The following is a 25,754-nucleotide window of genomic DNA, read 5'->3' as shown; positions in this document are numbered from 1 at the left end:
TGGGCAAAGGACCTGAATAGACATTATTGCAAAGACATCCGAACAGCTAACGGGCATCTAAAAAGGTGCCCAACATTACTAATCATCAGGGAAATGAAAATCAAAACTACAAAGAGATCCTGCCACACACCTATACTAGGATGTCTATTATCAAAAAGACAAGGAACAACAAATGCTGGTAAGGATGCAGAGAAAAAAGAATCCTTTACACTGTTGGTGAGACTGTAAACTGATAGAGCACTGTGGTAATTAATATAGAGTTTACTCTCAAAGTTAAAAATAGGGGATCCCTGGGTGGCTCAGCGGTTTCGCGCCTGCCTTTGGCCCAGGGCGCGATCCTGGGGTCCCGGGATCAAGTCCCACATCGGGCTCCCTGCATGGAGCCTGCTTCTATCTCTGCCTGTGTCTCTGCCTCTCTCTCTCTCTCTCTGTCTATCATAAATAAATAAAAATAAAATCTTAAAAAAAAAAAAAAGTTAAAAATAGAACTACCAAATGATCCAGATATCCCTCTACTGGGTATATAATCCAAAGGAAATCAAAGTACTATCTCAAAGAGATACCTGTACTCCCACATTCACTGCAGCACTATTCACTCACCACAGTCAAGGAACAAAAACTAAGTGTCCGGGCAGCCCTGGTGGCTTAGTGGTTTAGCGCCGCCTTCAGCCCAGGGTGTGATCCTGGAGTCCTGGGATCGAGTCCCATGTCGGGCTCCCTGCGTGGAGCCTGCTTCTCCCTCTGCCTGTGTCTCTGCCTCTCTCTCTCTTTGTGTCTCATGAATAAATAAATAAAATCTTAAAAAAAAAAAAAAAACTAAGTGTCCATCAACAGATGAATGGATAAACAAAAGGTGATGTGTGTGTGCGTTTGTGTGTAATGAAATATAATGCAGGCTTTAAAAAAGAAGGAAATTCTGCCATTTGTGACAATACAAATGAACCTGAAAGTTCATTGCCATGTGAAATAAGCCAGAGAAAGACAAATATTGTGTGGTATCACTTAGGTGTGGAATCCTAAAAAAGTCAAACACATATAGATAATAGAAGAGTGATTTCTGGGGGCTAAGAGAGAAGGGAGAAGCTGTTAAGAGGATACACACTTTCAGTTATAAGATTAGTAAGGTGTGTGGATCTAATGTATAATATGGTGACTAAAGTTAACAGTATTATATAATTGAAATTTAAAAAATAGAACTCAGGACGCCTGGGTGGCTCAGTGGTTAAGCGTCTGCCTTCAGCTCAGGGCGTGATCTCGGGGTCCTGGGATCGAGTCCCGCATCGGGCTCCCTGCATGGAGCCTGCTTCTCCCTCTGCCTGTGTCTCTGCCTCTCTATCTCTCTCATAAACAAATGAAGAAAGAAAAGAAGAAAAGAAAAAAGAAAAGAAAAGAAAGAAAAGAAAAGAAAAGAAAAAAGAAAGAAGAAGAAGAAGAAGAAGAAGAAGAAGAAGAAGAAGAAGAAGAAGAAGAAAGAACTCTAACCAAAAAAAAGGTAAATGTAGGAAATTATGGATCTACTACTTAACTGGATTATGGGAATCCTTTCACAATATATACTTGCATCAAATCATCAAGTTGACACTTTAAATATAACTTTGTCAATTAGATATTTTTTTTAAAAGATTATTTATTTATTTATTTATTTATTTATTTATTTATTTATGAGCAAGAGAGAAAACAAGCGGGCACAGTGGGGAGAGGGAGAAGCAAGCTCTGCTGAACAGGGAGACTCGACTCGGGGCTCAATCCCAGGATATTGGGATCATGACCTGAGCTGAAGACAGATGTCCAACCTACTAAGTTCACCCAGGTACCCCTAATTTTGTGAATTAAATCTTAATACAACTAGAAAAAAATGCTTTCTAAACTGAAGAACAGTAAATATATAAGCACTTTTTCAAAAAAATCGGTCTTTCTCAATCATCTGTTTTGTGACCTTCTCAGTCAAAACTAAAAATTCCTATGTAATTTGCCACAGATTGGTATTAGAATGGCTCAATTAACTTATTTTTTTCGTTTTTTTTTCCAATTAACTATTAACAGTACTATGGCAGCCTCTTAAATTCATCTACTTCAGATCTTCCTTTCACGCTATCTAATCCATATGTAATGCAAACTGAACACCTTCCTCTAACATCTACTCCATGCAATTCTGTAATTTTAATTTCACCACTTTCCTCCATCCATTTACCCAGGCTAAACATCTTCCCAGATTCCTGATGCCCATACCACACTCTACCAATTGCCTCACTTTATCAGTTCTAACTCTACATTCCCCTTACACCCATGCTTCTATTCATGTTTCCTACTGCTGCTGTAAAAAAAAATGACCAAACAACACAAATTTATTATCTTCTAGTTCTTGAAGGTTGGAATTCCAAAATCAGTCTCATTGGGCTAACATCAACACATCACCAGGGCTTTGTTCCTTCTACAGCCTCTTGGGAAAAATCTATTTCCTTGCTTTTTTCAGCTTCTAAAGGTACATATTCCTTAGTTCTCAGTCCTCCAACAATCTGACCACTGCTTCCTTTATTACATTTCCTCTTCCTCTGCTCTTATCCTCACATGGCCTTTTCTGACTCTGCTGACCCTCTTGCTTCCTTTTATAAAGATCCTTGTGATCACAATCCAGGATAATCTCTCCATCTCAAAATCCCTACTTCACTCCCACCTACAAAGTCTCTCTTGTCATGAAGGTAACATACAGGTTCACAGGGACATCTTTGGGTGGGCCATTATTTGGCCTCAGATACCCTCCTATTCCTCAAGTCCCCTGTTCTGTTTCACACTTCATTACCTCCCCTCAGGGCTACCTTATCATCTTAAAAAATCTCCATATCTAATCTTTTTCTGCTCCAATTATTTTTACAGACACTATGACCAAACTAATCCTCACTGTTCAGTGAATATTACAAGTCCCAAATTCACTCACTTTCTATTTTTAGTAGCTATTCCAAACTTTCACAAGCTATTCCAGACCTTTCTGCCTATCTTTAACAATTCCAAAGACAAGACTTCTTAACATCCCTCTACTTCTATTTTGCAAGGAAACACACACACACACACAAAAGTTATGAGGTGTGTCTCCTTAATCTGTATTTCCATCTACCTCACATTTTACCTCATCACAAAATAGAGATTTTTCCTCTTCCTACCAAAGACTAACTCTTGTATACTATCAATGCCGTACTCTCCAGATCTTATTTTAAAGAGTGTGGGCCACAAACCAGCAGCACTGGCCTCATCTGGGAGTTTGTGAGAAATGTAAATCAGGCCCCAACCCAAACCTTCCGATTCAGAATCTTTTTTTTTAAAAAAGATTTTATTTATTTATTCATGACAGACATAGAAAGAGAGGCAGAGACATAGGCAGGGGGAGAAGCAGGGTCCCTGTGGGGACCTGACTTGGGGATTCAATCCCTGAGCCAAAGGGAGACACTCAACCACTGAGCCACCCAGGTGCCCCCAGAATCTTCATTGTAACAAGATCCCCATTAAAGTTTGAGATGCTCCTCAATGACTAGTCCATTACTTGAGACTTCAACCCTTTGCCATCCATTTACTATTTCCCCTCAAGGATTAAATAATCCAAATCTCTAAAATCTTTTAAAACAGACAAGAAAAAACAAGCAAATAATGGTACTTTGATATCTCTTTCTCTCCCTCCAATTACTGCCAAATTCTCATACATACACATCCCCACATATCCAGCAAACCACGGTAATTTGGCTTTTATCCTCACTGAAATTACTAAAGTGACCAATGACCTATCTTCAGGGTGGAGGAAGTATCAATACCTGTGATGACAATGCTGATCACGCCCTTAACACTTCCTAACCACTTTACTCCCTACTTTTTCCTGATTATTTTCTTACTTCTATAGCTTCGTCTCAGGGCTCTCTTGAGATTCCTCTTCTTCACTAAGTTCATCCACCCACAGCAGTTTAATTATGCTATGCACAGTTTAAATTATCAGCTAAACATTGATTACCCCAAGTTATCATCCTCACGCCCAACTACCCTACATGCACCTTCAACACAATACAGATAAAAACTATTAAGCTTCCTCTACAAATCCACCTCTTTTCTTCTTAAACACACCCTCTTCTAAGGCAATGGAAGATTCTGATATTCTGAAACAGCAGAGGCCCAGAAATCATTCTGTATTCCACATGGTCCTTTTCTTCTTCTTCCATATCCAACTGATCTCCAAGGTCAGCCAATTTTACATGTTAAGCATTTGGACAGTTTTCCAGGCTCTCTGTCCCCACAGCTATTCTTTCTCATTAGGTCCTCAACATCTCTTACCTGCTCTAGTACAACTATCTCCTCTTCAGGTTCCCCACCTCATCTCTATCCTTTCCCATTACTCTCTTTACCACCACCTGAATCTTCCAGTTATCCCTCTACCAAAGCTCTTAACAGCCTTGCACTGCATACAAAGATCTCGTCCAGCCATTCCAAAACATATAAAGTGTCAGGCACAGAAGCTTCTCTCACATTCCTCTCTTCACCTCTCATATCTGGCTAAGTACAGGGATACTTCCTATCAGAACAGAACACAATGTCTACCATACCTCTATCAAGCCTTCCCTCATTAGGCCAGAGAGCCGGAGCTGTTCCTCATCCTATGATCCTACTACACTTTGTTCAACCCTCATTCAAATAATAATTAGACAATCTGTCTTTTCCAACTAGACTGAAATCACTGTACCTTCATAGCCCTAACTAGCACAAATCTGGTAATGAGAGATCCTCAATAAATATCTGCAGAATTAAGTATGCTGGTGAGGGCATTCTACTGAATAGAATTCCCCTTCCTTAGCCTAACATTAAGGTGCCGCAGGATGTGTCTGGTTCTAACTTACCTTCTCTTATCAAGTTCTGATTCTGCCTAATACTACCATGCCTTTACTCCCACAAACTCACTTACTGTGAACGTTCTCTTCCTATCTTCTATTGAAGTCCTATCCATCTTTCAAGGCATAGTTCAGGAGTTCTTACTTACCCATAAAGCCTTATCACCAACTCTTAAGAAAAGAAGGTTCTCCCATTCTGTGACCTCCCCCACACACACACAAACCCCACTACTTGGGCTTTATCTGCATACTGCTTCAGATTTAACCATTCGTAATTTTGTATTTTAGGTAATTGACCACATTGTCTATTAGACTACATCCTCTTTAAAGAGCAAAAATGAGGTATAATCCACTTTTTTATCACTCCTTTAGCATAATACCACACAGTTTTTTTACTGAGTAAACAAACATACCATATTGAAAATCACAGTTTACAAAACCCTTTTTTATTTTTTTTAAAGATTTTATTTATTTATTCATGAGAGACCAGAGAGAGAGAGAAAGAGAGAGAGAGAGAGAAAGGGGGGGGGGGCACAGACACAGGCAGAGGGAGAAGCAGGCTCCATGCAGGGAGCCAGACACGGGACTCGATCCCCAGTCTCCAGGATCACACCCTGGGCTGAAGGCAGTGGTCAACTACTGAGCCACCCCAGGCTGCTCTACAAAACCCTTTTATAGACATTTTTCATTTGACTTGCTCTTCATAGCAACCAAGGTATACAGAAAGGAGATGAAAGAACTAAGAAGAGACTTAAGAAACTTATTTAGGGTTCAAGAGCTATAAAGAGGTAGAGTCAATATGGAGACCAAGTCCTCCAATTCAAAGCCAGGCACTATTTTTTTGCGACCACATCATACTATATCCTTCCCCTCCACTGATTTTTTTTTTTAATTTTTATTTATTTATGATAGTCACAGAGAGAGAGAGAGAGGCAGAGACACAGGCAGAGAGAGAAGCAGGCTCTATGTACCGGGAGCCCGACGTGGGATTCGATCCTGGGTCTCCAGGATCGCGCCCTCGGTCAAAGGCAGGCGCCAAACCGCTGCACCACCGAGGGAATCCCTGATTTATTTTTTTTAATAAATTTATTTTTTATTGGTGTTCAATTTGTCAACATACTGAATAACACCCAGTGCTCATCCCGCCAAGTGCCCACCTCAGTGCCCGCCACCCAGTCACCCCCACCCACCCCCGCCCGCCTCCCCTTCCACCATCCCTAGTTCGTTTCCCAGTTACCCTCCATTGATTTAATTCTTCTCTTTCTTTAAGGGTCAAGTTAAAGTCCCATCTCCTCTGTAACTTCCCCATTTGCTGAAATCACATAACACTGGTGACATACTGCTTTGTACTTTATTCTTTGTCTCTTAAAAACATAAACTGGATTATGCCATGCCTTTGCTAAATTTCTACAATGGCTTCTCACTGCATATAGAATAAAAACTAAAATCTTTATTGTGAGCCACAAGACCCAAACTGCCTCTCATCTTTATTATACCCTTCTCTTCACTCAGTAAGCTCCAGCCACACTAGCCTCTTTTCTGGTTCTTCAAAAAGTTATGCTTCTTCTTGACTTGATGTCTTAGCACTACTGTTTTCTCTTCCTGGGATGCTTAGATCATCACGTAGTTGCTCTTTCTTGTTATTCAGGGATCTATTTATTTATCAATACTACAGTGAGACTCTCCCTCATCAGAAAGATAAATGAGCATGTATCATATACTTCTCTCTTCCCACCACTGTCTTGTTTATCACTATATTCCCAGTGCCTAGAACTATGTCTGGTGTGGAATAAAGAATCAAAAGGTATTTACTGAATTGATGAATAAAAGAACAAAGAACATGTTTATCAACTACTTTTCTAAATGCCGCCCACAAACCACAAATACTACCAGAATGCTTTGTGTAATTGCTATCCAACCAATTAGCTAATAGGCATAGATCCACTGATGAAAGTCTACTTAAAACTAAAAAGATTATAAAAAAAAAAAAACTAAAAAGATTTAGAAGACAAAATAACCCTCAGCCAATTAGCTTTTTCATATAAACATTGAGATGAATTAATTATTTTTCCTAACAACCAAACATTTTACATCCATTATCCACAGAGATTTAATGAGTAAAACTAGTTTTTCTATTGTAAAACTATCTCCATTTCTTATTAGTAACTAGAGTCTTCTTGATTAGAAAAATACATAGTCACAGAAGAAATACAAATGGACGGTAAGGAAATTTAAATGTTTCCTTCTCTCTCATAACCAGAAAGGGCAAAATAAAAGGACGGTAATAATAAATTTGCATCCATCAGAATGGCAAAAATTGGAATTCTGAGAATATCAATTATTCATGAGAATGCACAGAAATGGTCATTCACATAAATTATAAGAAGGAATATAAAATTGAACAGCCTTTTATTTTTTTATTTTTTAAAGATTTTATTTATTCATGAGAGAAACAGAGGCAGATATATATATGTGTGTGTGTGTATATATATATATATAAAATACCTGAAACTAGTCAAAAATAAATAAATAAAACAGAAAAGTTTAAAGATGGAGACAACTGGGTTGCTCAGTGGTTGAGCACCTGCCTTTGGCTCAGGGTGTGATCCTGGGGTCCTGGGACTGAGTCCAACATTGGGCTCCCCACAAGGAGCCTGTTTCCCCCTCTGCCAATGTCTCTGCATTTCTCTGTCTCTGTCATGAAAAAATAAAATCTTTTTTTCTTAAAAAAATAAAAGTTTAAAGATGAACATCACCAGAAATTATAACCAAAATGTATGATATGAAGAAACCTTGTCATTTTAATAAAATAAAAAAGTTGTACAAATTTATTCTTATTCCTTAACCTTAAAGAATTTCTTTAAAAGGTTTTAATTTATTTATTCATGATAAAGAGAGAGAGAGAGACAGACAGACAGACAGAGACAGAGAGAGAGGCAGAGACACAGGCAGAGGGAGAAGCAGGCTCCATGCAGGGAGCCCGATGCGGGACTCAATCTCAGGACTCCAGGATCACGCCTTGGGCCGAAGGCAGGCGCTAAACCGCTGAGCCACCCAGGGATCCCCAAACCTTAAAGAATTAAATTCAGAAAATCATGCATACTTAAGTAACACATTACAAAAATACTATAAACATTGATGCATGTATTTTTCATAAAAAAAATTTTCATATGTTTCTTCATGTATACTGAGAAAACCAATATAGCTAATCACTATACATACTACAAAACAGGAGATTTTCCTCTTTGCCTAGACCCTAGGACAGTAATGAATAATTATACCAGTTCATGTATAAGGGTCAACCAAAGCATCTAGAATCTTTTTTGATATCAAAAATTAGACTCTTGAGGGAACCAATTTTAATTAAAAAATAAATGTATGCATTTATATAAAAAAACAAAATCACAGCCAACATCATTTTGTGGGGAAAAAGGCTAAAACGTTTTCCCAATAGGATCAGGATCAAGAAAAGAAAGTCTAATTTTGCCACTTCTAACCAACACCATACTTGAGACTCTAGCCATTGCAATTAAGAAAAAATAAAAGGAAAAAAAAAAATAAAATAAAAGGAATCCAGATTGGGGAGGGTGGTGAGAAGTAAAACTATTTGCAGATGACATAATCTTGTACATAGAAAATCCTAAAAAAACAACTAAAAACTATCAGAGCTAATAAGTAAGCATGGTGGCAGGATACACGATCAATGTAGAAAAATTCACTGCAGTTCCACGCACTACCAATGGACAATTAAGTGAAATTACAAAAACTACTCCCATTACAATAGTCTTAAAATGTATACTCAGGAATAAATCTAACCAAAAAACGTTTACCCTGAAAACTTCAAAATATCATTGAAAATATTAGGGGAACATAAATAAATGGAAGGACATTCCATATTCATGGATTTGATGACTTAGCATTAAGATAGCAACACTCCAAAAAAAAAAAAAAAAAAGATAGCAATACTCCCAAATCAATCTCCAGATTCAGTGCAAACCCAAAGAAAATCCAAGCTGCCTTTTAGCATAATTTGACAAACTGATCCTAAAATTCATGTGGAAATACAAAAGACCCTCTGCCTCTCCATAAAAGGGAAGATTAAAGCAATGTAAAAGAGCAAAGTTGGAGAACTTGCACTTCCTGATTTCAAAAACTACTGAAAAATTAAAATAATCAAGACTGTATAGTACTAACATAGGATGAACATGTAAATCAATGGGCTAAAACTGACAATCCAGAAATAAACCCTCACATTTATGGTCAGTGTATTTTCAAAAAGAATGCCAATACAAAATTCAACGGAGTAAGAATACATAGTATATTTAACAATGGTGCTGGCACAACTGGATTTCCCTGCAAAAGAATGAAGCTGAATTGCTTTCTCTCACCATACATAAGAATTAACTCAAAATAGATCAAAGACCAAAATGTAAAAGCTAAAACTATAAAACTCTTAGAAGAAAATATAGGAATAAATCTTTGTGATGTTCAATTAGACAAAGCCTTCTTAGATATGATATCAAAGCACAAGCAACAACATAAAAAGTTAACTAGACTTCAGAATTAAGAATTTCTGTGCATTAATGTCAACAAAGTGATACAATGGGAAAATTTTTTTTGCGAATCACATATTTGTACTATAACTTAATTGCTCCCCTGTTCATTGTACTGTTCTGGTTTTGTTTTGTTTAACTAGGTAGGTATCATTCCTCCCATTTTAGAAGTAGGAAGACCAGAGCTCAAAAAGGAGAAGTAAATTGCTTGGCAGTGCTCTGCTACTAAAGCACCAGAATTAGTACCTAAATCCACATCTATATAATTTCTAGTCTTTGTTTTTTCCCTTATGGTGGATATTTACCCAGTCAACCCAAAGCAGGAGATCTGCCAACTAGATAGTCTTTTGGTTGTTCTGTGAACACTCTAGGAATTCTTTCTTTTTTCTTCTGAGTCCACAGACAATGACTCAAAAGCTAAGTGACTTGTCCAAAGTTTACACTGTCAGAATGACCTAAAGTGGTTACAAACAAGTTACCTAGGGAAGAATCCAGGTTTTTTTGCTCTAAATTAAAACTAACTCTCCTGAATACAAGAGTTCTTCTTTCGGGCAGCCCGAATGGCTCGGCGGTTTAGTGCCGCCCTCAGCCCAGGGCCTGATCCTGGAGACACAGGATCGAGTCCCACGTCAGGTTCCCTGCATGGAGACTGCTTATGTCTCTGCCTCTCCCCCCCGCCCCCCCCCCCCCCGCCTCTCTGTCTTTCATGAATAAATAAATTTAAAAACTCCTTAAAAAAAAAAAAAAAAGAGTTCTTCTTTCTAGAAGAAATGTCACAGGCATATTAGTACCCAAAATATATAAAGAACTCTAGAGATTCAACAAGAAGAAAACTAAATTTTTAGAAAAAGATGGATTTGAATAAACATTTTCCTAAAAAAAGATATGTAAATAGCCAACAAACATTTGAAAAGATGAGCAGTATCATTAGTCACTAGGGAAATGCATATCAAAAGTACAAGGAGTAATCAGGACAGATATAATAAAAACAACAACTGTCAAGGATATGAAGAAGTTGAAACCTTCATATACCGCTGGTTGGAATATTAAAGTGGGTATCCCTGGGTGGCACGGCGGTTTGGCGCCTGCCTTTGGCCCAGGGGGCGATCCTGGAGACCCGGGATCGAATCCCATGTCGGGCTCCCGGTGCATGGAGCCTGCTTCTCCCTCTGCCTGTGTCTCTGCCTCTCTCTCTCTCTCTCTGTGACTATCATAAAAAAAAAAAAAAAAAAAGGAATATTAAAGTGATGCAGCCACTGTGGCAAACAGGTTGGCAATTCCTTAAAATGTTAAACATAAATTACCACATGACCCAGAAATTCTACTCCTAGATATTCACCCAAGAGATATAAAAACATTATCTCATGAAAAAAAAATCTCATGCAAAAACTAAACATAAGTGTTCGTGGAAGCATAATTCATAATAGTCAAAACTGAAAACAACCAAAATATCCATCAACTGAAAATAAAATGTGAATAGTCATACAATGGTATACTATTTTGCCATAAAAAAAATACTGATGACACACGCTACAACACAGCTGAACTTAAAAACATTATGCTTAAATGAAATTAGTCAGTCATAAAAAATCATGAATCGTATGATCCCATTTATATGAAATGTCCAAAATAGGCAAATCCATACACATAAAAAGTAGATTGGTAGTTGCCAGAGACGTGTGGAAGTGAGAATGGGGACTGAACACTAAGAGACACTGAGTTTCTTTTTGGGGTGATTAAAATGTTCTAAAATTAGTTGTAATGGCTGCACAACTCTGAATATACTAAAGGCCACTGACTGTACCAGTTAAAATTAGAGTAAATTGCATGGTAGGTGAATAATATCTCAAAAAAGACGTTATTTTAAAAACTAGAAATATTAAGTGACAGAAAACTGAAATGTTTTGTGTTTATTTCCTTTACGTTCCTTATGAAACACTCAAGTTAAGAAAATAAAAGACACATGACTGACTTTTTTGTGGATTTTCTCAGGCAAACAAGTTCTAGTCCACTGAGCACATGAACTGAACTGTGTTTGTCTTCATGTTTCACTGAACCATGCCCTGATATGTGTTTTTGAAGACAAAAAAAGGAAAGATGGTGAGAAGAGTAGAGGGTAGCCTTAACACCTAATCTGCACAAAGGCATATTCTTTTGAGTGGTCCAGCTCTAGTTCTTACAAATTTATTCATCAGCCAATATTAGACTCTATTAATAACAAAAGAATTTTTTTTCCCTAAGTCTGAAGTGCTGGATATTTTCTTATCCAAATGAATTTAACATTTTTTGGCATCTATTTCCTATCACATGCTGTGGTAGGTGTTTAAGAGACACTAAGATTAAAAAAGAACTTCATGGGACTTACAATCCAGTGGCTGAAGCAAAAATGAAATATTATGTAAATTCTTGTCAAACTACACCAGTGAGAAGTGGAAGAAGTCAAAGTACTAAAGGGGAAAAAAAAGTCCATGTAGAATTCCATACCTAGCAAAAATATCTTTCAAAATGGAGACTTTTTCAAACAAATGAAACAGCAGAGCTGCATTATAAAAAATGCTGAAAGACATTTCTCTCACTAGAGGAAAATACTACATCAAAACTTGTATCTACACCAAGGAATGAGAAGTGTTTGAAAGGTATAAATTACAGATATAAATGATTTTTCTCATTTTTAAATTTCATGTCCATAAACAACATATATAAGTCATCTATATAGAGAAATAAGACATATGATAAGAATGGTACGTAAGAGGAGGAGAAAAAACAGGAAGCATACTACTGTTATTACGTTATACATGAAGGTAGGCTGTGATACACTAAAGATGTATATTTTAAGATCAAAGAAGAAATCTTTGTGACCATGAGTTAGGCTTAGTTTTGGGGCAACACAAAATACATGAATCACAAAAGAAAAAAATTGCTATATTGGACTTCATAGAATTCTGCTCTTCAAAATTACTGTTAAGGAAAGGCAACCACAGAATGAAAGAAATCACTTGTAAAATATTTGTATCTGATAAGGAACTTGTGTCTAAAATAGGTACAGAACTGTTACAATTCAACAGAACAACCCAATTCATAAAGAGTATGGACAAAACGTTTTAAGACACTTTAGAAAAGATATGAAGAGCAAATAAGCATATGGAAAGACACTTAATATTATTAGTCATTAGGGAATTGCAAATAAAACCACAATGATGTACTACTACACATCCACCTGAACAGCCAAGAACAAAGACTGACAAAACTGAAGGTTTAATGAGGATATGAAGCTATTGGAATGGTCATATGTTGTTGACTAGAATGCAAAATGGTACACCCATTTTGGAAAATACGCTGCTTATAATGTCAAAAATTCACTTACAGCACAGCAATCCCACTACTAATTTACTTGTAAGAAATAAAAACAAAAGTGCAGCCCAGGTGGCTCAGCGGTTTAGCACCGCCTTCAGCCCAAGTGGTGGTCCTGGAGACCCAGGATCAAGTCCCATGTCAAGCACCCTGCATGGAGCCTGCTTCTTTCTCCCTCTGCCTGTGTCTCTACCTCTCTGTGTGTGTGTGTGTGTGTGTGTCTCTCATGAATAAATGAAATTTTAAAAAAAAGAAATAAAAGCAAAAGAATTACATCAAATTTCACAACAGCTTTGTTCATAATAGCCCCAAACTAGATATAACTCAAATGCTCATCGGCTGGGTGAATGGACAAGCAAATTATCGTAACTCTATGCAATGCATATAAAAATGGAATACTACTCAGCAATAAAAAGGAAGAAACCGCTCAAGCATGCAACATCATCAATGAATCTACGTGAATTCACCAAGATTACATACCATATAAGTAGCAGTTACCAAGGACCACAGGTAGGAGACAAACTACAAAGGAGTCACAGGAAACTTTTGGGGGTAATGGAAATGTTGTTTATCATGATTGTGGTGGTGGTGGTTACACAAGTATATCTAATCGTCAAAAGCCATTTAAATGTATACTTAAAATTGGTAAATTATACTGTATGTAAATCATGCCTTAATAAAACTGACTTTTTAATGAATGAATGAAATATGTCCAATATGCTGGTGGGGGAGGGGTGGTAACAACTCAAATTAATGCAAGCCTGAAGGTGAGAAATCACTTCTGAATGAGATTAATGAAGATGACACCTCAACTACGGCTGGAAGAATGGCCAAGTAGGATTAGCCAATTGAGAAAAGGGCATAAACTAAAGTGAAGGGCAACTGTAATTCCATGTTTTTAAAATAATAACAAGTCCAGTTCGCACTATGATTGACATATATACTGAGAAATAAGGGTAGTTTGGGCTGTCTGGAGTAAAGAATCATTAAGTGCCCAGCTCAGGAATTTGATGCTATGTTTTATAGGGATCCCTGGGTTGCTCAGTGGTTTGGCACCCGCCTTTGGCCCAGGGCGTGATCGAGTCCCGCACCGGGCTCCCAGCATGGAGCCTGCTTCTCCCTCCTCCTGTGTCTCTGCCTCTCTCTCTCTCTCTCTTTCTATCATAAATAAATAAATAAATCTTTAAAAAAAAAGTATGTTTTATAGAAAAAGGATAGAATCAAAGTGGTATTTTAAGATTAGTTTAAATGCAGAAAACAGAAGAGGCCTGAAGAAAAACCCAAAGCAATCGACCCAACAATAAAAATGTAAACGAATGTAAAAATTCCTAAATGGAACAGATAAAGACCATGTCAAAAGTACCAACAAACAAGCAATTCCCAGAACTGGAGAAGAAGAGGTAAGTGTTACTAATGTTTTGGCACTGGGTGCCTCGGAGAAACTACTGTCATTCAAAACACACAAACAGGGATCCCTGGGTGGCTCAGCGGTTTGGCGCCTGCCTTCTGCCCGCGGCGTGATCCTGGGGGTCCCGGGATGGAGTCCCACATCAGGCCCCCTGCATGGAACCTGCTTCTCCCTCTGCCTGTGTCTGCCTCTGTGTGTGTGTGTGTCTCTCACGAATAAATAAATTTTTAAAAATCTAAAAACACACACACACACAGACATAGGCATAATTCTAACAGTTCTTAATACAAAACACGGGGCAGGGCGCCTGGTTGGCTCACTCAGTTAAGCATCTGCCTTTGGCTCAGGTCATTATCTCAGGGTCTGGGATTGAACCCCACGTAGGGCTCTTTGCTCAGGAGTCTGCTTCTCAAAAAAAAAAAAAAAAAAAAAAAAAAAAAAAAAAAAAAAAAAAAAAAAAAAAAAAAAAAAAGGAGTCTGCTTCTCCCTCTCCCTTTTTCAAATAAATAAAAAGCTTAAAAAACCAAAACATTACATAAACAATGTTAAAAAACAAAAGACAAACTCATGAAAAATACTTGTTATGCCACAAAATAGCTAATACCTCTAATACAGTGTGTTAAAATAACAAACAGAAGCGAATCAAGAAATTAAAACATTCAGTAAACAGATTAAAATAAATTCAGTCTTATTAAAGAAATACAAATGAAAAAAATTGCATATTTGACGATGGGGCTGAGGAAACGAACACTGGCACACTGTTGGGAAACAAAAATTGGTAAAAGCCTTCTGAAGGACAATATGACACTCTACCAGAATTATAATGTGTATGTCATTTTTGACCCAACGATTTTACCTCCAAAAAACCCAACATATAGGAGATAATGGGACAAATGTGCACACAAACTATCTGCAATAGATACATATACATATCAAAAATTTTAGAAATAAAAAACTAAGAATCTAGCAAAATGGACTTGCCAAACAAGTTACAATACATTCATACACCAAAATACCAGAAGTGAACAAAAAAGAACATACTATAGAATATGGCATACGAAGTAGCATTGTAAATATATTCCCATAATTCCTAAGATTTACATAAAATCTTTTGTCCCAGGGTGCCTGAGTGGCTCAGTTGGTTAAGGGTCCACCTTTGGCTCAGGTCATGCTCCCAAGGGACCTGGGATCGAGCCCCACATAAGCAGGGAGCCTGCTTCTCTCTCTCCCTCTCCCACTCCCCATACCTATGTTCTCTCTCTCGCTCGCTCTCTAATATATAAAATCTTAAAAATAAAAAAAAAAAAAGCTTAAAAAAAAGCTTTTGTCCCTATGCATATATGAAGAGAGAAATCTAGAAGAATGGTATTCAAAACATCAAAGATGATCATCTCAAGTGTTTGGATTCAGGAGGACTCTCACACTCTTCTATAATTGAAAACTTCTCACCATGAGCCTCTAGTATCTTTGTAAACAGGTGAAAAACAATGAAGAGCAATTATTAGAAAAAGAAATGACTCCAAGAAAGGAGAAACAATTTAATGTTAAATTAAGTTTGGAGAGTCAATAAAATATCTGAGTGAAAGTGCCCCCTATGCAAGTGAAAATGCAGAAACAGAAAAATGGGGAGGCATGCAGCCCATTAACTAGTTTCAGTTTTCAGTTTCTCTCACTACCCTTTTCGTTTCCATCTTATAAATTCCAGTTTTTAGACAAGCAAAGGGGGAAAAGAGAGAGAGAGAGAGAGAGAGAGAGAGAGAGAGACGGGATTGGGGGGGCAAGCCAAGAAACAGACTCTTTACTATGGAGAACAAACATGGTTACCAGAGGAGATGTGGGGGGGGGGGGGGGGTTAAATAGGTGATGCGGAATAAGGAGTGCACTTGTTATGAAGAGCACCCAGTGTTGTAGGGAAGTGTTGACTCACTCTATTGTACACCTGAAACTAATATTACACTGCATGTTAACTGGAATTTAAATAAAAAATAAATAATTTCCAGTTTTTAACCTAGATTTTATCCTTTATTCTACTTTCATTTTGTTTTCCAAATATATTAAGAAAACTAAATTATCTCATAATTTAGATGTGTGGAAATTCAAGGAACAAAAATCACTGCAAACAAGTAATACTTCTGATTCTAGCTTGATCTTTTTGCTTCTAACATCCACTTTAAAGATTATAAAGATCTACCTATGAAACAAAGCCAATCAAAACCAAAAATAACAATAAAAATTTAATAAAAATAAATAAATAAAAAATAAAAAATAAAAATAAAAATTATTCATAGAAAAAGTACAGAATAAGAGATTTAAATGATCTAAAATATGAGTATCAAGCAATATCAATTTTCAACAGATTTTTTTAGAAAGCTACAATTTTTCAAAGTTAGGAAATAAAGCTTAGCATACAGAAAATTGTTCAGAAAATTTTCACCAAGAAAAACAGATCACTTATCTTGATTAGTACAACATTGTGCAAATCTAAATATTAGGTCTGAATTTATTCACGCAAAAAGTGACACCCAGCATCCTCAACTCGTTCCAGTAAAAGCAGCAGCTAGAAAAAGGTTCTTAAATTCTCTCCTTAAAAAAGAATTATCTCACCATACTAGAGTATATGTGAACCAAAATACGAAGTAAGTTTAGAGATACAACTGTAATCTGTGCAAAAACTGGTATGCATTAATCTGTGGAGAAATATGCTATTTAAATTAATTCGACTACTCGGGCGCCTGAGTGGCTCAGCCCATTAAGCATCTGCCTTTGGCTCAGGTCACCATCCTGGGATCAAGCCTCACATCAGGCTCCCTCTCAGCGGGGAGTCTGCTTCAACCTCTCCCTCTGCCACTCCCCCTGCTTGTGCACTCTCTCAAATAAAGAAATAAAATCCTTAAAAAAAAAAAAATAATTCGACTATTAATAAATGTTTCATAATTTTTCCTCCAGGAGCCTACAATCTAGTAGAGAAGACACAAACATAGCCAGCCAAATAATCAGAATATTAAATAAAAATTTTTAAAGCTGTCTATCAAAGACAAAGCAAAGAGCCATAGGAATATAAGAATTAACTTTTTCTACATGAATGGGGCAAGATCTCTCAAGATGGCTGAATTGGAGCTGGGTTTTGAATGCAAAGCCGGAAGCAGAGAAGAGGAAAATAAAAGGGCATTTCAAAGTAAAAGAACAGGAAGAGTAAAAATAAAGAGAAATAAAAGTGCCTCTGAAAATAGAATTGATAGAATGGGGCCAGATCATAAAAGGTATTACCTGCACTGAAAAGTCTGGACTTCCATTCTATATAACGGAAGTGACAAAATCTGACCAACACCTTAAGAAAACTCTCCTGATAAAAAATAAGTTGGGAAGAAAGGAATGGAAGAACAAGGGAAGAGAATGGCAACAAGAAGTCTGATTAAAAACAAAGACCTGAACTGAAGTGCTGAAAACGCAAATGGGATAAATACCAGTGAGACTTATGACTTCACCTGGAGCACCTGTGTGGCTCAGTAGTTGAGCATCTGCCCTCAGCTCAGGTCGCAATCCCAGGGTCCTGGGATCGAATCTCCTATCAGGCTCCCTAAAGGGAGCCTGCTTCTCCCTCTGCCTGTCTCTGCCTCTCTGTGTCTCTCATGAATAAATAAATAAATAAAATATTAAAAAAAAAAAAAGAATTCACCTAAATCTACATTCCTTTTGAGTGTTTTCTGTATTTATTCTAGTATCCTATATATCTGACACTTTTTTTTTTGTACCTGACACTTTTTAAAAGCATTTTAAGCATTACACTCACCTATGGATACTCATGATTTATTTCTCTTAAGTACAAATCAAATCAGTAGCATTTTATGAATTAATAGGAGCTTTATTATTCTGAAATGTCTTCATTTTATACATTTCTGAACACAGGTTCTAGGACAATACACTAAATAAATCATGACAGAAGTAACCTATATCATATACAAGTGAATACTAATAACTTCACTTATTTACACCTACTGGTCCAACCGTCTTTTGATCCCCCAGGATCTCCATACGATTCCATAATATAGGCTTCTGCTGCTTGTCAGTGGAACAGAATTTCCACAAGTTCAGAGACAAAACCAATTAATGGGATACGTAATAATTTACTGTACTGGTTGTAACCGATCTGACTTGAGTGACTTCAGATGAAGATACTGCACTGCAAAAAAACTGTCAATAACTAGCTGTAAATAAAGTCTTCAAGGAATGTTTTTAGGCTCATATTCATAAAAGCTACAAGTTAATAAAGACCAAATGAGCCAAAAGAATCTTTAGAAGGACTTGTTTTTTACAACCCTCAAAATGCTGCAAAGACGGCCAGGAAAGGGGAACCTAAGTGGATCAGTTGGTTGAGTGTCCTCAGGTCACGATCCTGGGATCCTGAGATCAAGTCCCACATCAGGCTCCCTACAGGGAGCCTACCTACTTCTCCCTCTGCTGATGTCTCTGCCCTCCTCTCTCTCTGATGAATAAATAAAATCTTAAAAAAAAAAAAAAAAAAAAGACAGCCAGAAAAAAGAAATCAATATATAAATACCCAAATAGGAGATGAATTTTAGCAAAACAGATCACTCCATGAGGGTGTTAGCTCCCTTGAATGCCAGCCAGGACAGTATCAATACCTAATACTAACTGCATGTTACTTCAGTCAGCCCAAGGTTTGAATCCAAGCTGACCTTGGAACAAATCACTTAACTTTTTAGAGCTTGTTTCCCAATCTTTTCCCAACAGAAACGTAGGGGGTGAATGTATGCTAAGTATTTACCAACGCATGGCGCATAGTAAAACCCAAATGTCAGTACCATTGCCTCCCTTGAGAAACAGCTCTCTCTTCAGTATACTCTCACATTACAGGGTCAGTAAGCAAAATTCTGTGACTTCCCACACCTGAGTAGACAAATAGTAAAAAAAAAAAAAATTAGGGTAAGCTGGTTATACAAGAAGAAATGTACAGGTAAGGAAGGACTGATGAAAAGAAAAGCATCAACAGAGGACTGAAGATTCAGATGAAGGCCTAGAGGAGACTGTGAATTAAAAGCCAACAGAATGGAGAGGATTTATTCTAGGAACTAACACCAAGAAAAATCTTCATACCGTGGCTTGAATACTACTTTCAATGGGCATGTATTCCCTTAAAGTATCTACACTGACAATTCATTAATACATAAGGGCCATCTGGCCTGGTAAAAGATCTTACTACTATTTCTTATAGCCTAACACATGGTCTCTATTAAATACTTATGTAATCCACAATATTTCACGTACTCAGTAAACTCCAGCATCATCATCCCTGCGTTTAACCCATTCAACAATTACTAAGCGACGACTTGTGCCAGACACTACCACTACGCTGAACACTAAGAATACAACGGTAGGTAAAACAGGATAGCTGCCTTCACAGAGCTCACAATCTAGCAATCTATTCATTAAGTAACATAAGCCACTTAAGACATTACTAAATTCAAAAAGTAAATAAAACTTTGTGTTAAACTGGACAAGTGAGTTCAATTAATTATTCCTAAACAGTAATAACACACTTGTTATATATTCAAAAATCTTAAGAGTTTCCAACCATTTCAGCTGTAAATTCTGGACCCCGTATTTTAAGCAGGACAGTTAACAAACCAGATATAATGTGAAAAATCTCAAAGCCACACCTCATGACAAATGAGGTTTTATTTATTTATTTATTTATTTATTTATTTATTTATTTATTTATTTATTTATTTATTTATTTATTTTTGGCCCAGAGAAAAAAAGACTCAGAAGACATGGCAAGTGTCTTTACATTTTAAAGAGGTAGCATACCAGTTTGCTCTGTATCATTCCAAAGGGTTAAACTTGAAGCAATGGGTAGAAAGTTACACGGAGGTAGATTTCTGTTTCAATGTGAAGAGTTCTAATAATTCAAGCTATTCAATAATAATTCAGCCACATTACATTTCCATAATAATCTATAGTATTTCTATACTTTACAAAACATAAATTTTCGCTTAATCCTTGAAATAATGCAAAAAAAAAAAAAAAAGTATATCCCTGTTACGGTTTAGGAAACTGAGTCTCCAAGGGAGGGTCTTGCTAAGATACCAGGCAAAGCTGGTCTAGAACTCAAGTTCCAAATTTAACGGAACAGGCTGTCTCACAGTAATGTCTTCCCATGTCTAGATGTATTCTGGCACAGACCAAACGGACAGCTGTCAGAAATGCTGGCCAAGATATCTAAAGCCTCTTCCAAATCCAATACTTTAAAAATGCTGGTGGTCACTGTAAATGCCATGAAAAGATTCAGCAATGAATGATCCTCTAGAACGCAAGCTTCATGAGGGCAAGGTCCCCATCTTCCTTCACCAATCTATTCCAGTCCCTGGAACAGTAACTGGCACTGATCTGCTGAATAAATATTTGCAAAATACGAATAACACTAATCATGCATACCACTACTACACGATATATTTAAAATACACAGCACTATTAAGGCCAGGACCTTGTAAAGTATCCATAAACCAAAAACCCAGATAAACACAAACTCTACTCTTAAAATTGCATCATACCCTTAAAATTGTTATCTCAAGTCCTGAAATGTAACCTAATCATTTTCAAAAAACAGCGTCGATCGCAGAAAACATAAAAACAAAAACAACCCCAAAACAACAAAAATGCAAACCTTCTGGCACACCTAAAACGTTTTTTAACTAAAAGTAAAAGGCAAGGTCTTACAAGACACGAAGGCTAAGTTTGGTGAAATGAGTTTTCAGTTGACAGTCTCTGCTTAAGACATCAACTAGAATTTTAAGTGTGCTTGAACACTGTAAGGATGAAGAGATTTATACAGCTGTTTTCACTTAAGGACAAACACACCCAGATCTCCACTGGAATCACATCTTGACAAATATTTACTAGGCTGACACTTCAAAGAAATGTGCTAATTTTACAGGTATATGTATCGAGATTCAACATAACTTCTACTGAGAGGTATTCGCATCCGCTCGGCATTGCTGAAAACTAAGGCCAGTAAGAAAAACACAACCAACGAAAATGACATTTTGTAGTACCCCAAAACTAGAAGGCCTGGAGTTTCCAGACAGCTGAAGGGATAGAAGAACCTGCAAAATATTCGAAAGTTATTCTTAATTCACTTTGCTTAACAGGTACCCGCGTATCAATGCTCACACTTTTCCTAGAGAATAGAAATGTATAACAAACAAGGTGTGACAACCACATCAAAGATTTACTCCAATTTCACTGGATTAAATTACAGCTTTTAAAGCTTTCTGAACAAAGATCGTGATATTTAAAGGTACAGCTAACTTTTAAGTAAAAGTAAATAGTAGCTTAATACGATAGTAAACAGGGTAATACTGTAAGGATGTGCTAGACCCTTCACTTGGTTGCACCAATCAATTACACGTTATTAGCAACTGGGTGTCATCATACATAGAAACCACAATCTCATTTTTTTTTTCTCTTTACCACTTAAACGACCATCCCACCCAAGAATACCACAAAATGGGCATCCTCCTTATCTCGAGAATTTAGAATCCTTTAAGTTCCCACGTAAGTTCCACATCCTCGTGGAAGAGTAAACTTTACGGAAAAGCTGCCTTTTCCGTCGCTGTATTATTAATCACCTGCAGCATGTGCAATCCACTTCTAACTGACTTCAGCGAGCGACTCTGAGTGTCCTTTACAGGACGTAGGTCCTAGCTAGGAAGTTCGCTCCTAACCCTCCAAAGATGCAACCTCTTCAGAAAGCTTTCAAGATTCTGGCAAATTCAACCACCTCTCGGTCTACCCGAAGAAACTGCTGGGAGAGCAAAGGGCGGCTGAAGAGACACCTGCTAGTGTGTTCACCAGCAAGTCTAACCCCCTGAGCTCGCTCTCGGCGCTCGTGCGAGAACAAGTCCGCCGGACCTGTTGCTCTGCCCCCCGCCCCACGACACGGTGTCACGGGCGCGCGAAGCCGGGTGTCCGGCCGGGTCTCCTCGCGCCGGCTGCGGGCTCGGGCGGCCCCGCAGGGCCCGGCCACCGCTGCCCCCGCCCCCCCCACCCCGCCGCCGCCGCCGCCGGGGGGTGGGAGAGGTCGGGGGGAGGGGGGCTCGGGCCGGCGCGGCCGCAGGCGGGCCCACCCCGGGCCCGACTCACCTGATGACCGGGCTGTAGGGGCTCCGGGAGCGGCGCCAGCTGCTGCTGCTGTAGGGGCTGGGGGACACGTCGCCGCCCCGCTCGTACGAGCTGTGGCGGCTGTAGCTGGGGGAGCGGCGGCGGCTGTAGGGGCTCGGGGAGCGCGCCAGCCGCCGGGAGTACGGGCTGCTGCCACCTCCTGCCGGGCTGGGGGACTTGCGGCTCCTCAGGCTCTGCGACGCCCTGTGGGACACCGGGCTGTCGTCCCGACCTCCCAGCGGGCTCAGGGACCGCTGCCGCCGCCTGTAGGCCTTGGGCTCGCTCTTGTCCTCCCGGTAGGCCTTGGGCGGCTCCTTGTAGGCCGACGGCGGCTCCTTGGACGACTTAGTCCGGCTCCGGTGCGCCTTCGGGTCTCGGTCCTTGCGGCTGCTGCTGCTGCTCGACGTGGCCGAGGCGCTCTTCCGGCGGCCGCCGCTGCTGCTGCTGCTGCCGCTCTTGGCGGCCTCGGCCCGCTCCTCGCCGCTGTGGCTGTGGCGGCTGCGGGACTTGGAGGCCTCGCCGCCGCCGCGCTGCCCGTCCCGCCGCCGGTGCTCGCGGTGGCGCTCCTTGCTGCGGCCGCTGCTGCTGCGGCGGTCCCGGCGGGGCCTGCGCTCCGAGCCCTCCCCGCGCCGCTGGGTGCCGGAGGAGGAGGCCGGACTCCCGCCGCTGCCCCCCGTTCCCCCGGCAGCCGTCGCCGCCGTTGCCGCGCTGGCCCCCCCCAGCAGCAGCCCCTGCTCGGACTGGGAGCTCACATCCTCGTACTCCACCAGCGGGGTCACACCCCCGCCGCTACTAGCACCGCCACCGCCGTCCTGCTGCGGCTGGGGCAGCGAGAAGACCCGACGCTTCTCCGCCTCCTGCCCGGCGCGGGGCCCGCGGCGCCGCTTCTGCCGCCCTCCTGCGCGCCTCTTGCCTCTCGCCAGCCGCTTGACCTCCAGAGGGGGGCCCGGGCTGAAGCAAGAGGAGGAGGCCGCGGCGGCGGCGGCTGCGGCGGCGGCCGTGCCGGGAGCAGCCAGGAAGAGCAGAGGCGGCGGGGGCGGCGGCGGTTGCAGGAGCTGCGGCTGCAGGAGCGGCAACAGCAGCGGCGGCTGCTGAGGGGACAGGAATCGCCTCCGCTTGCGGCGTTCCTCCAACTTCTTCTCCGCCCAGCTCAGGCCCCCGCCTCCCCCCAGCGCCGTGTCCGAGCTGCTCGGCATCGCCTAGGGCCCGCCGCAGAGCGCGGCGCGGGTGCGGCCTCCTCCCGGGTCAGATCCTGGCCATCGCCGCCGCCGGAAACGGGAACTGCGGCGGAGGGACACCGAGCACCAGGGCCGGCCGCGAGACGCGCCACGATAATCCGGGTCAGGACTCGGGTCCTCGGGGTCCGGGTCGCGGTCGGGAGTGCGGCGGCCTCCGGCCCGAGGGGAGCGGGAGCCCCGGCGGCCCAGCTCGCGGTCCTGCTCGCCGCCCCGGCCTCCGCCGCACACACACCAGATGCGCCGGGCGCTGACCTGCGGGGGAGTCCGGAGTCCTCCAAGTGCCCCCGGGGGCGGGGGAGCGGCCTCGGCCGCGCTCTCGGCTCGGGCAGCGCAACGCGGAAGTACCACCTTCGTCCCCGCTTCACTCCATCGCGCCCTGACGTGGGGCGCGAGTTCAGGGGAGGGGAGTGGGCGAGACAACAACACGCCTCCGCCGCCGCCTCCTCCGCGTCGACGTCGTCCTCCTGTGGTGGCGGCGACACCCGGCGGGCGCCTCGGAAGTGGCCTGGGCCTGACAACAACTCCCGGCCTCGGGCCTCGCGCACTCGGCCGCCCGCGGGGACGGGCGGCGGGGCGGGGCGGGGCGAGGCGGGGGCGGCCGGGCTGCGGCTCCGGCTGGGGCACGAGTGTGCGGGGCTGGGCGGGGGGCTGTTTCCGGGGAGGTGCGGGCGGGGGGCGGTTTCTGCGCCTGTGGCGGCGGGCACGGGCCCTGACTTTCTTCCTCCTCCGCCGCCGCCGCCGCCGCCGCCGCCAGCAGAGGTGGCGGAGCTCCCCTTTCCTCCGCTCCCCCCCTCCACGAGGAGGCTCCTGGTGTGCGCGGCCGGCCCGGCTCGCTCCTCCCCTTCCCTCTCCGAGCCTCGTCGGGAGGAGGGAGGGCGACGGCACTCGCTGGTTGGGCCCTAACCTCCACAACCCCTCCTTCTCGCCTCGCTCTCTCGGCCTTTCCCCTCGGCCCCGACGCACGGCCGGGGGCGCGCACGCACGTCACGCTCCGCGACCGCCGAAGGTGAGTGGCGCTGGGGCTCAGGAGGCGGGAACAAGGTTGCCGCGCGCCAGCGTGCTCGCTCCCGCCGGCGACGGGCGTGCGGGCCGGAAGTGGCGTGACGTAAGGCGGCTCCACTTCCGGTGAGGGTGGGACTAAGCGTGGAGAAGGGTTAAAGAAAGGAGAGGCTGCGTGCGCCGCCCACTGCTGTCGCCGGAGCGTCTCGCCCCGATGGCGCGCCGGTCGTGCCTGTTGCGTCCGACGCGCAGTTGCGCCGCCCGCCTGTTGAAAGGTCACGGCCACAGCGGGGATCTGGGGGACCGTTAATAGCACCGTTCGGGGCCTTGTGGGCCGGGGGTCGGCGCGTCCGCCGGAGCCCGGGCGTGGGAGAGCTGCGAGCGCACAGACGGCGCCCTGTTCTGGAGGGCCGAGGTGGCCTTGGCCGACCTGCCTCTCCTACAGCCGAGTTCGAGGCCCTGCCTTAACCTAGAGACACGCTTGGGAACCCACAGTCTCCAGCTTTCGTGAACTCTGAAATTTACTTCAAAAAAAAAAAAAAAGTCTTCAGTTAATTCGAGGAATAAGTGAAACGTCAAAGGGGGCCGTTGGAAATCGCAGAATTATTGCTGGCAGCTTGAAGCGCAAACCTTTGCTCGAATGAGGGCTGCCCCCTGGGCACCTCACCCTTCTGCTCCTTGGTCCCCAAGCGTAGCCGCGCAGGGACCTCACGCCTCACTTCTTGCCTGACTGGGCTCCTAGGAAACTTGGATCAATTGGTTATTGGTTTTTTTTGGCTTTTGATATATTGCTTTAAAAAAAAGAAAGATTTTTAATCTCTTCACCCAGTGCGGGGCTCAAACTGAACTACCCTCCCCTCCCCCCCCCCCCCCCCCCCCCCGGTGGAGAGTCTAAGCCTTTGCCATCTGAGCCAGCCAGGTGGCTTTTAATGTGCTTAGAAAAGCTAAGCAATCCTTTCAGTGACCACATAGAGCAAGCCTTCTGCAAGTTTATTTTTTCAGATCATCAGTTTGGTTCTTGGTTCCTAAACACTTCGTTTCCCATCCATCATTCGTGTCCCAGTGTAAAATATCTTTCATTGGCTTGACATTCCCGCCCCAGTGTATTTCAGACTGGACTAATCCAAGCTAAAAAATCAGACTTCGGTGAAAGAATGACTAC

General features: G+C 42.0%; 2 protein-coding genes across 5 annotated transcripts in view; one reads left to right on the top strand and one right to left on the bottom strand.

Moving 5' to 3' along the window:
• The window catches only part of MPLKIP (M-phase specific PLK1 interacting protein), a 148,577-nt gene extending 131,296 nt beyond the window's left edge, over nt 1–17,281 (top strand). The window contains exon 4 of the transcript XR_012001852.1: nt 17,121–17,281. The gene's annotated coding sequence lies outside the window, so the exon portion shown is untranslated. The remainder of the gene's footprint in view (nt 1–17,120) is intronic.
• The window catches only part of CDK13 (cyclin dependent kinase 13), a 122,821-nt gene extending 98,786 nt beyond the window's left edge, over nt 1–24,035 (bottom strand). For all 4 annotated transcript variants that reach the window (XM_072760050.1, XM_072760052.1, XM_072760051.1 and 1 more), the window contains exon 1: nt 22,338–24,035. In XM_072760050.1, the coding sequence (XP_072616151.1) occupies nt 22,338–23,551 (1,214 nt within the window). In that variant the 5' untranslated portion in view covers nt 23,552–24,035. The remainder of the gene's footprint in view (nt 1–22,337) is intronic.
• Nucleotides 24,036–25,754: the final 1,719 nt, after the last annotated feature.

The sequence above is a fragment of the Vulpes vulpes genome, chromosome 5 (assembly GCF_048418805.1).
Source record: "Vulpes vulpes isolate BD-2025 chromosome 5, VulVul3, whole genome shotgun sequence".
NCBI classification, from domain to species: domain Eukaryota; kingdom Metazoa; phylum Chordata; class Mammalia; order Carnivora; family Canidae; genus Vulpes; species Vulpes vulpes.
Note: the sequence above shows the minus strand (reverse complement) of the source record. Positions and strands in the feature narration are given on the sequence as shown.